General features: G+C 51.7%; 1 protein-coding gene across 1 annotated transcript in view; it reads right to left on the bottom strand.

The window, feature by feature from the left end:
- st6gal1 (ST6 beta-galactosamide alpha-2,6-sialyltranferase 1) overlaps positions 1-14,173 on the bottom strand; it is a 30,404-nt gene that overhangs the window by 2,014 nt on the left and 14,217 nt on the right. The window contains exons 2-7 of the mRNA XM_072462111.1: positions 11,440-11,646; positions 10,963-11,325; positions 9,892-9,978; positions 9,544-9,721; positions 1,527-1,624; positions 1,284-1,385 (exon numbers count right to left, since the gene is read on the bottom strand). Of these exons, the coding sequence (XP_072318212.1) occupies positions 1,284-1,385; positions 1,527-1,624; positions 9,544-9,721; positions 9,892-9,978; positions 10,963-11,325; positions 11,440-11,646 (1,035 nt within the window). The remainder of the gene's footprint in view (positions 1-1,283; positions 1,386-1,526; positions 1,625-9,543; positions 9,722-9,891; positions 9,979-10,962; positions 11,326-11,439; positions 11,647-14,173) is intronic.

Raw genomic sequence — 14,173 nt, 5'->3', positions numbered from 1 at the left:
ATAAACATAAATGTCCAGGATGAATCCATGACTGGAAATAAGAGCTAAATCAAAGCTTCTGTGAATATGAATGAATTATAATATTAAGAAGATTATATAAAAATGAATATGATTTTTAAATGAATTCAGCCTGGATGTTTATTTTTAGTAACGTTATTGTTTAGTCCATAAAGTTAAGCACGAAGCACGAAGCACGAAGCTCGAAGCACGAAGCACGAAGCACGAAGCACGAAGCACGAAGCTCGAAGCACGAAGCACGAAGCACGAAGCACGAAGCTCGAAGCACGAAGCACGAAGCACGAAGCACGAAGCACGAAGCACGAAGCTCGAAGCACGAAGCACGAAGCACGAAGCTCGAAGCACGAAGCTCGAAGCTCGAAGCACGAAGCACGAAGCACGAAGCACGAAGCACGAAGCTCGAAGCACGAAGCACGAAGCACGAAGCACGAAGCACGAAGCTCGAAGCACGAAGCACGAAGCACGAAGCTCGAAGCTCGAAGCTCGAAGCACGAAGCACGAAGCACGAAGCACGAAGCACGAAAGCAGAACCACAAACCGCGAAGCACGAAGCTCTGCTGCTAATTTGTTCACAGGAAACGACTTCTGTTTATGAGAGAAAACGGAAGTGAAGCGCGGCAGAAACCAAAACGTTTCCTTTGCCAACACGGCAGTCGAGATCCGTACGAACGAGCGATTCTTTCATCAACTTCGAACAGAATCCTGATCATAAAAACACAAATCTGTCGAGTCAGCGGAAAGTAAGAGCTCAAAACACGAGTGAAAAGTGACGTAACACGTATAAAGATCTACAACTCTGATAAAAGTTCAGTCTGTGCCTGACAGATAAAAGAGTCACACGAGGTGAACGTGGTGGAAAAGCAGATAAACGACACATTTATCACTGACACAGTCGATCGGACCGTCGTTCTCTCCTTAAAGAACACGTTTGTGAGTCCGTTTGTTGAGGGAAGTCATTGTTTTGAAGCGTCCTGACTCTCGACTGCTGTAGGCTAAAGCTAGCTAAACGCTGCGCCGTCGCGGCAACGGCGAGAAACTGTACTGTACGTAAAGATAATTTGAGCAAAACCACAGCTCCGCGGATAAGAAAACGGACCAAACAGATCGTAGCTGTAACCGGCCGGGGAGAACGCGGTCTCTGTTGCCGTGGAAATGGCGGCGGCGGCCATCTTGCGAGTAGGAAACGACGCGAAAACAGAGCGACACAAACGCGAGCGAGCAATAAAATGTTACGGCTTTACAGAGTCACACAACATGGGTCGTACCTGGTTGAGATCCGCGGAGAAAGGAGCCGGGTCCCAGGCCACGAGGATCCCAGAGCTGTACAGGGACGAGGACAGGAAGCGGTGGACCTCGGACGCCATCAACTGCGAGACACAAAGACACAAACGGTGCTCAAAGTGGGTCGCAGCAAAAACCGACCAAAGCAAACGCTTCCAACGTCCCATTTTGGCCAGAGTCGTAATGGGACGAGAGTGGAGAGTAAAGCGTCCTAAATGTGCTTTTACCTGTGAGTTGATGAGGCGCAGGGTGGTTTTCGAGCCAACGTCCTTTTCGAATCCGGCGGTCAGCGCGCCGTTGAAGCGCAGCACGGCATCATGGGAGTCTGTAACCAAGCAACGCACAACAGCTGAAAGAGTCTGATTTATGGACCCCGACGAATCAGGTCGTTCCTCATTATAGAACGGTGGCAAAAGGAAGTAGATCATTGTCATTGATCAGAAGGTCGTTCTCTGAATGGGCAAAATTAACAAACCTGAAAGACAAAGTCATTAACCACTGTAACGGTCTAAAACCTGCTAAGCAAAATGTGTCATTCAGCTTTTATAATCCTGTGCAATACTGTCATGTGCAGTACTGTCATGTGCAATACTGTCATGTGCAATACTGTCATGTGCTGTACTGTCATGTGCAATACTATCATGTGCAGTGCTGTCATGTGCAGTACTGTCATGTGCAATACTGTCATGTGCAGTACTGTCATGTGCAATACTGTCATGTGCAGTGCTGTCATGTGCAATACTGTCATGTGCAGTACTGTCATGTGAAATACTGTCATGTGCAGTACTGTCATGTGCAATACTGTCATGTGCAGTACTGTCATGTGCAATACTGTCATGTGCAGTACTGTCATGTGAAATACTGTCATGTGCAGTACTGTCATGTGCAATACTGTCATGTGCAGTACTGTCATGTGAAATACTGTCATGTGCTGTACTGTCATGTGCAATACTATCATGTGCAGTGCTGTCATGTGCAGTACTGTCATGTGCAATACTGTCATGTGCAGTACTGTCATGTGCAATACTGTCATGTGCAGTGCTGTCATGTGCAATACTGTCATGTGCAGTACTGTCATGTGAAATACTGTCATGTGCAGTACTGTCATGTGCAGTACTGTCATGTGCAGTACTGTCATGTGCAATACTGTCATGTGCAGTACTGTCATGTGAAATACTGTCATGTGCAGTACTGTCATTTATAGTACTGTCATGTGCAGTGCTGTCATGTGAAATACTGTCATGTGCAGTGCTGTCATGTGCAGTACTGTCATGTGCAATACTGTCATGTGCAGTACTGTCATGTGCAGTACTGTCATGTGCAGTACTGTCATGTGCCATACTGTCATTTTGATGGATTTTGACGGTTTGATGGAGCCATCAGGACAACATCGTCTGCAAACAGCAGAGATGAGATCCTGTGGTCCCCAAACCGGACACCCTCCGACCCCTGACTGCGCCTAGAAATTCTGTCCATAAAAATTATGAACAGAACCGGTGACAAAGGGCTGCCCTGGCGGAGTCCAACATGCACTGGGAACAGGTCTGACTTACTGCCGGCAATGCGAACACAGCTCCTGCTCCGGTCATACAGGGACCGGACAGCCCTGAGCAAAGGGCCCCGGACCCCGTACTCCCGGAGCACCCCTCAAAGGACACCCCGAGGGACACGGTCGAAAGCCTTCTCCAGATCCACAAAGCACATGTGGACTGGTTGGGCAAACTCCCATGAGCCCTCGAGTAACCCGATGGAGGGTATAGAGCTGGTCCAGTGTTCCACGACCGGGACGAAAACCACTCTGCTCCTCCTGAATCCGAGGTTCGACTATCGGTCGGATTCTCCTCTCCAGTACCTTGGAATAGACCTTACCCGGGAGGCTGAGGAGTGTGATCCCTCTGTAGTTGGAACACACCCTCCGGTCCCCCTTCTTGAACAGAGGGACCACCACCCCGGTCTGCCAGTCCAGAGGCACGGACCCGAACGCCACGCAATGTTGCAGAGACGTGTCAACCAAGACAGTCCTACAACATCCAGATACTTTAGGTACTCAGGGCGGATCTCATCCACCCCCGGAGCCCTGCCACCGAGGAGTTTGCGAACAACCTCAGTGACTTCAGCTTGGGTGATGGATGAGGCAGCCTCCGAGTCCCCGGTCTCTACTTCCTCTTCGGAAGACGTGACTGAGGGATTAAGGAGATCCTCAAAGTATTCCTTCCACCGTCCGACGACATCCCCAGTTGAGGTCAGCAGGCCTCCACCCGCACAGTAAACGGTGTTGGTGAGACACTGCTTCCCCCTCCTGAGGCGCCGGACGGTTTGCCAGAATTTCTTTGGTGCCGACCGATAGTCCTCCTCCATGGCCTCCCCGAACTCCTCCCAGGCCCGGGTTTTTGCCTCTGCGACAGCACGAGCCGCGGCTCGCTTGGCCTGCCGATACCCGTCGATGACCTCCGGAGACCTACAAGCCAGAGTGGCCTGATAGGCCTCCTTCTTCAGTCTGACGGCATCCCTTACATCCGGTGTCCACCACCGGGTTCGGGGGTTGCCGCCACGACAGGCACCGGAGACCTTGCGACAACTCCGAGCAGCCACATCAACAATGGAGGCGGAGAACATGGTCCACTCGGACTCAATGTCCCCAACCTCCCCCGGGACATGGGAGAAGCTCTCCCGGAGGTGCGAGTTGAATACCCTACTGACAGAGGGCTCCACTAGACGTTCCCAACAGACCCTCACAATGCGCTTGGGTCTGCCAAGTCTGTCCGGCTTCCTCCTCCGCCAGCGGATCCAACTCACCACCAGGTGGTGATCGGTTGACAACTCTGCCCCTCTCTTCACTCGAGTGTCCAAGACACGCGGCCGGAGGTCTGATGACACGACAACAAAGTCGATCATTGACCTCCGGCCTAGGGTGTCCTGGTGCCATGTGCACTGATGGACACCCTTGTGCTTGAACATGGTGTTCGTTATGGACAATCCGTGGCTAGCACAGAAGTCCAATAACTGAACACCGCTCTGGTTCAGATCGGGGAAGCCGTTCTTCCCGATCACCCCTCTCCAGGTGTCACTGTCATTGCCCACGTGGGCGTTGAAGTCCCCCAGTAGAACAACGGAGTCCCCGGTCGGTGCACTGTCCAGTACCCCTCCCAAGGACTCCAAGAAGGCCGGGTACTCTGCACTGCTGTTCGGCCCGTAGGCTGCCACAACAGTGAGAGACCTGTCCCCCACCCGAAGGCGGAGGGACGCGACCCTCTCGTTCACCGGGGTAAACTCCAACACGTGGCGGCTGAGCTGAGGGGCTATCAGCAAGCCCACACCAGCCCGCCGCCTCTCCCCGCGGGCAACACCAGAGAAGTGGAGCGTCCAGCCCCTCTCGAGGAGATGGTTCCAGAGCCCAAACTGTGCGTGGAGGTGAGGCCGACTATATCTAGTCGGTATCACTCAACCTCCCGCACAAGCTCAGGCTCTTTCCCCCCCAGCGAGGTGACATTCCATGTCCCCAGAGTTAGTCTCTGTGTCTGGAGATCTGGTCGCCGAGGCCCCTGCCGTCGACTGCCGCCCAGATCTCTCTGCACCGGCCCCTTATGGATCCTCCTGCGGGTGGTGGGCCGACGGGAGGGCGGCCCCACGTCGCTCTTTCGGGCTGTGCCCGGCCGGGCCCCGTGGGGTAAGACCCGGCCACCAGGCGCTCGCCATGGAGCACCCATCCCAGGCCTGGCTCCAGGATGGGGCCCCGGTGACGCCGATCCGGGCGACGTAAACGGCCTTGTTCGTGTCGTCGTCATAAGAGGCTTCTGAACCGATCTTTGTCTGACCCGTCACCTAGGACCTGTTTGCCTTGGGAGACTCTACCAGGGGCATGAAGCCCCCAACAACATAGCTCCCGGGATCATTCGGGCACTCAAACCCCTCCACCACGTTAAGGTGTCGGTTCAAGGAGAGGTGTGTGCAGTACTGTCATGTGCTGTACTGTCATGTGCAGTACTGTCATGTGCAGTACTGTCATGTGAAGTACTGTCATGTGCAGTGCTGTCATGTGCAGTACTGTCATGTGCAGTACTGTCATGTGCAGTACTGTCATGTGAAGTACTGTCATGTGCAGTACTGTCATGTGAAATACTGTCATGTGCAGTACTGTCATGTGAAATACTGTCATGTGCAGTACTGTCATTTGCAGTACTGTCATGTGCAGTACTGTCATGTGCAGTACTGTCATGTGAAATACTGTCATGTGCAGTACTGTCATGTGCAGTACTGTCATGTGCAGTACTGTCATGTGAAATACTGTCATGTGCAGTACTGTCATGTGAAATACTGTCATGTGCAGTGCTGTCATGTGAAATACTGTCATGTGCAGTACTGTCATGTGCAGTACTGTCATGTGCAGTGCTGTCATGTGCAATACTGTCATGTGCAGTACTGTCATGTGAAATACTGTCATGTGCAGTGCTGTCATGTGAAATACTGTCATGTGCAGTACTGTCATGTGCAATACTGTCATGTGCAGTACTGTCATGTGCAGTACTGTCATGTGCAGTACTGTCATGTGCAGAACTGTCATGTGCTGTACTGTCATGTGCAGTACTGTCATGTGAAATACTGTCATGTGCAGTACTGTCATGTGAAATACTGTCATGTGCAGTACTGTCATGTGCAGTACTGTCATGTGCAGTGCTGTCATGTGAAATACTGTCATGTGCAGTACTGTCATTTGCAGTACTGTCATGTGCAATACTGTCATGTGCAGTACTGTCATGTGCAGTGCTGTCATGTGCAGTACTGTCATGTGCAGTGCTGTCATGTGCAGTACTGTCATGTGCAGTACTGTCATGTGAAATACTGTCATGTGCAGTACTGTCATTTGCAGTACTGTCATGTGCAATACTGTCATGTGCAGTACTGTCATGTGCAGTGCTGTCATGTGCAGTACTGTCATGTGCAGTGCTGTCATGTGCAATACTGTCATGTGCAGTGCTGTCATGTGCAGTACTGTCATGTGCAATACTGTCATGTGCAGTACTGTCATGTGCAGTACTGTCATGTGCCATACTGTCATAATCCTGTGCAATACCGTCATATGCCATACTGTCATAATCCTGTGCAATACCGTCATGTGCCATACTGTCATAATCCTGTGCAATACTGTCATGTGCCAAACTGTCATAATCCTGTGCAATACTGTCATGTGCAATACTGTCATAATCCTGTGCAATACCGTCATGTGCCATACTGTCATAATCCTGTGCAATACCGTCATGTGCCAAACTGTCATAATCCTGTGCAATACTGTCATGTGCAATACTGTCATAATCCTGTGCAATACTGTCATGTGCAGTACTGTCATAATCCTGTGCAATACTGTCATGTGCAGTACTGTCATAATCCTGTGCAATACTGTCATGTGCAGTACTGTCATAATCCTGTGCAATACTGTCATGTGCAGTACTGTCATAATCCTGTGCAATACTGTCATGTGCAGTACTGTCATAATCCTGTGCAGATTTTAAGTAGATTTTTAAGAAGTAGTGGTACATCACAGATTAGGAACAGAAGTGGAATAATAAAAAAACGATATTTTTATGATTCCACTTCTGTTCCTAATCTGTGATGTAACACGGGAATGAAGAATAAAGGTCATCTCATCTTTTAAAACTTTGATCAGAATCACAAAACATAAATCTATCATAAATATTTAATTACAATTATATTTTGTTTTGTTGACAGTGGTTCAGTCCAAACAGAAGTAAAAATATAGCCGCAAGCGGCAATGATCGGCCCTCGCCACGCCGCCGCCACGCCGCCGCCACGCCGCCGCCACGCCGCCGCCACGCCGCCGCCACGCCGCCGCCACGCCGCCGCCACGCCGCCGCCACGCCGCCGCCGCCACGCCGCCGCCGCCACGCCGCAAGAGGAGGGGGCGCTAACGCGCCCCAATTGTCCTTTTATTACGCCTACTGCTGAATCTGTGACGCTGTCACATCTTCTCCCCTTTGTTTTACATCAAAAAGCAATTTTATTTTGAATTCTTGGCAAAATGTGCGGCTTTGCCGCACAGACACCGTGACTCTTTGAATAAAAATGTGGATCACTTTTGATGGTCCTGAAGATGAGTCTCACCAAATTTCAGGTTAATAGGGCTGACGCCTTAAGAGGAGTTTGTGAAAGTATAAAGTGTAAACATGTTCTGGCGATTTCCCCATTGGAATAACATGGAAGGTTTCGGTCATCGTTACGGCAACGCCATAACAATTATGACATGGGTCTCATTGACTTTTTTGATGGGGATGCTAAAATTGAGTTGTGTGTCAAATTTCATATAATTTCACAAAACTAAACATTTAACCTCCATATAAAATCTGTAGGGGGCGCTGTGACGCCAAATTAATTTATTTCACTTCAAGTAGGTTTAGGGCAAAGAGTTTAACAACTGATTCTAATTTGACGCAATTCGGACTTTATCTGCGCAAACGGCAGAAATGTAAAATTTGGGAGATTTCTGAAATTCTTGCTACAGTTTGCGGCTTCGCCGCACAGAGACCGTGAGAGGTATCAATGTAATTTAGATAACTTTTGATGTCCCACTCCTCAGTAGCATTTTCACCAAATTTCAGCTTTTTAGGGCCAACGCCCTGGGAGGAGTTCGTAAAAGTACCACGTTTGGAAAAACTCCGAAGTCATGTTTAGCCATTTTTGAAGCAATATGGCCGACATTCGGTTGGGCGGACGGCGTTGCCGTAATAATATTTTTTACTTCTCTTGTCACCATCTACCTCGGCGCCAAATTTCATGATTCTACGATCAGATTTTTTTTGGGTCATTTCCCATCTCGCAATGCATTTTTGGTACATTTGGGGGCGCTGACGCGCCAATTTTTTTTTATTTTAGAAAAGGGAAATAGCCAGAATGTAGAGAGGCACGATTTTTAGAGGTGTGAACATTTTTGTGACTTTTCGTCAATGTTCACTGGGTGAAAAATAGGGGGGTTGGTCCCGAGAAGAAGAAAGAAGAAAAAATAATATTCCGATGCGAAAACAATGTTTCCCATTTTTCAAATATCATAAACTATACATTTTCGGAAAGCGCTCGCGCTTTCCTACCTCATGGTGTGGGTCCCTGGTCACTGACGGGTACTTTCGTTAATTTTGAGTGGGCTCCGCCCACTTTGTGTTTTTGGCCCTCTATACAGTAATAATGTTCAATTTTTGCATTACATGCTTATATGCACGGAACATGCAAGAGATGGGGAACGTATTCATGAGATACTTAGCGCAAATGAGTGCTTTATATGGGTCATCTCAATGTAAAGTGCTCGTTTAGTGCGCACTTTTGCACGGGCTTCGCCCGTTTACAACGGTAATGTTCCATTTTCCTACTACTAATTAGTATGCACGGGGCGTGCATGAGTGAAGGAGTGCGTTAGTGAGTGTTTGGAAGTGGGCGAGCGCTTCGCGCTCGATTTCGTGCGCACTACGTGCGCACTTTCGCAGCCGTGCTTCGCACGGCCTTACGAGATTAATAGGCCTCTCGCCAGCTTGTGGCGCTCGGGCCTAACTATAACTGTCGTCAAGCAGAACCGACACTGAGGCGTGAAGCAACAACTATGACTAAAACTACAGATATTTGAATCAACGACTGAAACAAAATACTATAAAGAAGATATTTTACTATAATAATTTTCTTGATTTCCTGAATGTAAAAACTGTCCCTTGTCAACTTAATATTTATCTAAAAATGACAAAAAAAACAGGTCCATTGACTTCCTGTTCAGAACGGCTAAACTAGCGATCTGGAGTAGATTAGTTTCTGCTTCTCCTTTAGATGTTTCCTCTGCTCGACGCCAATCATTTTAACCTTCTCAAACACACTGACATCTCCTCCATGACCGCGGGATTCGTCTTTCCACGCGGTCGTTTCAGCTGAAAGACCGTCACCGGTAGCAGTTCTCCAGCAGGGGGAGAGGTGCTTAGTACAATCCAAGTACAAGTCCAAATTATATAGCACATTTAAAACAACCCCAGTCGACCAATGACGAAAGACTATAGAGTACAACGTAAACCCTTTCCCCTCCGGTTACATAACGGCAGCATCTATAGACCCTTTAACAGTTTGTATTTGCATCCTTTGTTATAGAAGAAACCCTTAATGAAAATATATGATCTACTTAATTTCGCTTGATTCTAGAATTTAAAACCGCTACCGCTCCTTCTCCAAAGTCTTTCTCGGGCCGTTACTCCGCCCTCTCACCAATCTCTTTTCCCAGCCCGGAGTTCTTCATGGAGCCGGCGGAGGAGACCACGGCGCACGTCTTGTACGGCCCGACCTCGGCCGTGATGGTTCGCTCCGGCAGCTGCGACGCCCAGGGCAGCGTGGCGAAGGGCTGGTGCTCCTGCGTCAGCGTCGACACCTCCACCTGCTCCTTCAGCTGCCGACAGGGCGGACGAGGAGAACAAGCACATGGCACAGTCAGAAGGAGGTTTACACGTCTCCGCTGCTCTCAAAGCCGTTTTACTTCATTCAAATGACACTTTCTTTGGTTTGCTGCTGTTCTTAGCTTCGATTTGAACAGAGAAGAACCTGTTTCCCATCTTGTACCTGACAAAGAAGCTGAGGTCCGGTCAGCTTCACGCCAGAGGGGGCGCTCTCACGATTCTGGTCCTCCACGTCGTACTTGTTCATGGCCTGAGGGGACACGAGAGCATCATTACCGACTGGACGGAACCGGAGGCAAAAACGCCGAAAGCAAACGCGCGCCGCAATAAACGACCAACGCAAACGCGCTCCGCAATAAACGACCAACGCAAACGCGCTCCGCAATAAACGACCAACGCAAACGCGCTCCGCAATAAACGACCAACGCAAACGCGCTCCGCAATAAACGACCAACGCAAACGCGCTCCGCAATAAACGACCAACGCAAACGCGCTCCGCAAAAAACGACCAACGCAAACGCGCGCCGCAATAAACGACCAACGCAAACGCGCTCCGCAATAAACGACCAACGCAAACGCGCGCCGCAATAAACGACCAACGCAAACGCGCTCCGCAATAAACGACCAACGCAAACGCGCTCCGCAATAAACGACTAACGCAAACGCGCGCCGCAAAAAAATACCAAAGGAAACGCGCGCCGCAAAAAACGACCAACGCAAACGCGCTCCGCAATAAACGACCAACGCAAACGCGCGCCGCAAAAAAATACCAAAGGAAACGCGCGCCGCAAAAAACGACCAACGCAAACGCGCTCCGCAATAAACGACCAACGCAAACGCGCACCGCAAAAAAATACCAAAGGAAACGCGCGCCACAAAAAACAACCAAAGCAGACGCGCCGACTATGACGCAAAAGTCGACGGAGGTGGAACGCACGAGGAACGCATTTGACGGCACGTTCCAACTTTTCCCAAATCATTAAACGAGGTAAATTGAGCTAGATCTGTTGCTCGTTATGATTGGTTTAAAAAGCTGACCGATGGAGCTCAGTGACCGCCACCGCTTCATCCAGGAAGTCAATTTTCAGTCAACATTTTCCGTAGACTTTACAAAGAAAGATATATACGTCTATTCAAAGTCGATTAAATCAGCTGTAGTTGTATTCAAAAGTTTCCTAATCGTAATAAACTGGACACAAGTGAAAAACACACAATGCATTTTGCACATTTTCACCTGGAAGTTCTGCACGACTTTCTTGAGCCGGCTGGACAACTTGCTGCTGGACATGTCGTCGTCCCACACTTGTCCCAAAAGGGCGTTGGGCCCGTAGAACTCGTCTCCGTTCCTCCCACTGAGCTCGCCCCGGCGGCGGCCCCCAAACAGGGTCTCCAGGGCGCGGGTCAAAGGGCGCGGGAACAGTCGCGTGAAGAACCCGTTCGTCACGTGGTCCTTGGGCCGGTGTTTGGGTGTGGTCGGGTCCTGGTGGGTGCGGTTAAGCACCGACAGCACCGGGATGGGTCGGTTGGGGTCTCCAGGAACGACACCCGGAAGTTTCTGGGGGTCGACGTACCTGGGCTTGGATCCGCCTCGCAGCACCTTCGGGCGACAAGAGGGATTTTAATGTGCGTTGTGAACAGTATGTAGATGTACATCGTGATGCCTGCGGCAATGCCCACGGCGACGCCCCCGGCGATGCCCATGGCGACCGACCTTGGTGACGGAGTGGGTGCGTGGCTGGGCTCTAGTCCGGGCCTTGACCCCGAAGATGGCGTCCGTCACGGGGACGCTGTTCTCGGCGCACAGGGCGTAGAGCAGCGCCATGGAGACGCAGAAGAGGCCCATGCACAGCGCCCCCCGCCGCGCCCGCCGCCTCATTCTCCAGAGCGGGCTCATGCGGTCCATGGCGGCCCCCGGGATCTGAGGAGAAGGAACAGACCCGGAGTCAACATGGAAGTATGGGCATGGGGGTGGGCATGGGGGTGGACATGGGGGTGGACATGGAGGTGGACATGGGGGTGGACATGGAGGTGGACATGGAGGTGGACATGGAGGTGGACATGGGGGTGGACATGGAGGTGGACATGGAGGTGGACATGGAGGTGGACATGGAGGTGGACATGGGGGTGGACATGGGGGTGGACATGGAGGTGGACATGGAGGTGGACATGGAGGTGGACATGGAGGTGGACATGGGGGTGGACATGGGGGTGGACATGGAGGTGGGCATGGGGGTGGACATGGAGGTGGACATGGGGGTGGACATGGGGGTGGACATGGAGGTGGACATGGAGGTGGACATGGGGGTGGACATGGAGGTGGGCATGGAGGTGGACATGGGGGTGGGCATGGGGGTGGGCATGGGGGTGGGCATGGAGGTGGACATGGGGGTGGACATGGAGGTGGACATGGGGGTGGACATGGAGGTGGACATGGAGGTGGACATGGAGGTGGACATGGGGGTGGACATGGAGGTGGACATGGAGGTGGACATGGAGGTGGACATGGAGGTGGACATGGGGGTGGACATGGAGGTGGACATGGGGGTGGACATGGGGGTGGACATGGAGGTGGGCATGGGGGTGGACATGGAGGTGGACATGGGGGTGGACATGGGGGTGGACATGGAGGTGGACATGGAGGTGGACATGGGGGTGGACATGGAGGTGGGCATGGAGGTGGGCATGGGGGTGGACATGGAGGTGGACATGGAGGTGGACATGGGGCATGGAGGTGGGCATGGGGGTGGACATGGAGGTGGACATGGAGGTGGACATGGGGGTGGACATGGAGGTGGACATGGAGGTGGACATGGAGGTGGACATGGGGGTGGACATGGGGGTGGACATGGAGGTGGACATGGAGGTGGACATGGAGGTGGGCATGGAGGTGGGCATGGGGGTGGACATGGAGGTGGACATGGAGGTGGGCATGGAGGTGGGCATGGGGGTGGACATGGAGGTGGACATGGAGGTGGACATGGAGGTGGGCATGGAGGTGGGCATGGGGGTGGACATGGAGGTGGACATGGAGGTGGACATGGGGCATGGAGGTGGGCATGGGGGTGGACATGGAGGTGGACATGGAGGTGGACATGGGGGTGGACATGGAGGTGGACATGGAGGTGGACATGGGGGTGGACATGGGGGTGGACATGGGGGTGGACATGGAGGTGGACATGGAGGTGGGCATGGAGGTGGACATGGAGGTGGACATGGGGGTGGACATGGAGGTGGACATGGGGGTGGACATGCGGGTGGACATGCGGGTGGACATGGGGGTGGACATGCGGGTGGACATGCGGGTGGACATGGGGGTGGACATGGGGGTGGACATGGGGGTGGAGGTCCGCGGGAAAGTGAAACCATCTCTCCGCTTGTGGCATGAGACCGAGCGGCTTGTTTTTTCTTTAGATCGGAGAATGAACGAGCCTGAAACCACGAGCGAAGCCAAGCGGAAACGAGAGAAGAGACTGAGAGAGAAAGAGAGAGAACGACAGAGGAGAGAGAGAACGACAGAGGAGAGAGAGAGAACGACAGAGGAGAGAGAGAACGACAGAGGAGAGAGAGAGAACGACAGAGGAGAGAGAGAACGACAGTGGAGAGAGAGAACGACAGAGGAGAGAGAGAGAACGACAGAGGAGAGAGAGAACGACAGAGGAGAGAGAGAACGACAGTGGAGAGAGAGAACGACAGAGGAGAGAGAGAGAACGACAGAGGAGAGAGAGAGAACGACAGAGGAGAGAGAGAACGACAGAGGAGAGAGAGAACGACAGTGGAGAGAGAGAACGACAGAGGAGAGAGAGAGAACGACAGAGGAGAGAGAGAGAACGACAGAGGAGAGAGAGAACGACAGTGGAGAGAGAGAACGACAGAGGAGAGAGAGAGAACGACAGAGGAGAGAGAGAACGACAGAGGAGAGAGAGAGAACGACAGAGGAGAGAGAGAGAACGACAGAGGAGAGAGAGAACGACAGAGGAGAGAGAGAGAACGACAGAGGAGAGAGAGAACGACAGAGGAGAGAGAGAGAACGACAGAGGAGAGAGAGAGAACGACAGAGGAGAGAGAGAACGACAGAGGAGAGAGAGAGAACGACAGAGGAGAGAGAGAGAACGACAGAGGAGAGAGAGAACGACAGTGGAGAGAGAGAACGACAGAGGAGAGAGAGAGAACGACAGAGGAGAGAGAGAACGACAGAGGAGAGAGAGAACGACAGAGGAGAGAGAGAGAACGACAGAGGAGAGAGAGAACGACAGAGGAGAGAGAGAACGACAGAGGAGAGAGAGAGAGAACGACAGAGGAGAGAGAGAGAACGACAGAGGAGAGAGAGAGAACGACAGAGGAGAGAGAGAGAACGACAGAGGAGAGAGAGAACGACAGAGGAGAGAGAGAGAACGACAGAGGAGAAAGAGAGAGAACGAGAGAGAGGGAGAAGAGAGAGAGAGAGG

The sequence above is a fragment of the Eucyclogobius newberryi genome, unplaced genomic scaffold (assembly GCF_026437365.1).
Source record: "Eucyclogobius newberryi isolate DKJ021-1_F unplaced genomic scaffold, fEucNew1.0.hap1 SCAF_37, whole genome shotgun sequence".
Lineage (NCBI taxonomy): Eukaryota > Metazoa > Chordata > Actinopteri > Gobiiformes > Gobiidae > Eucyclogobius > Eucyclogobius newberryi.
The sequence above is the reverse complement of the archived record's forward strand: the minus strand, read 5'-3'. Positions and strand labels throughout refer to the sequence as shown.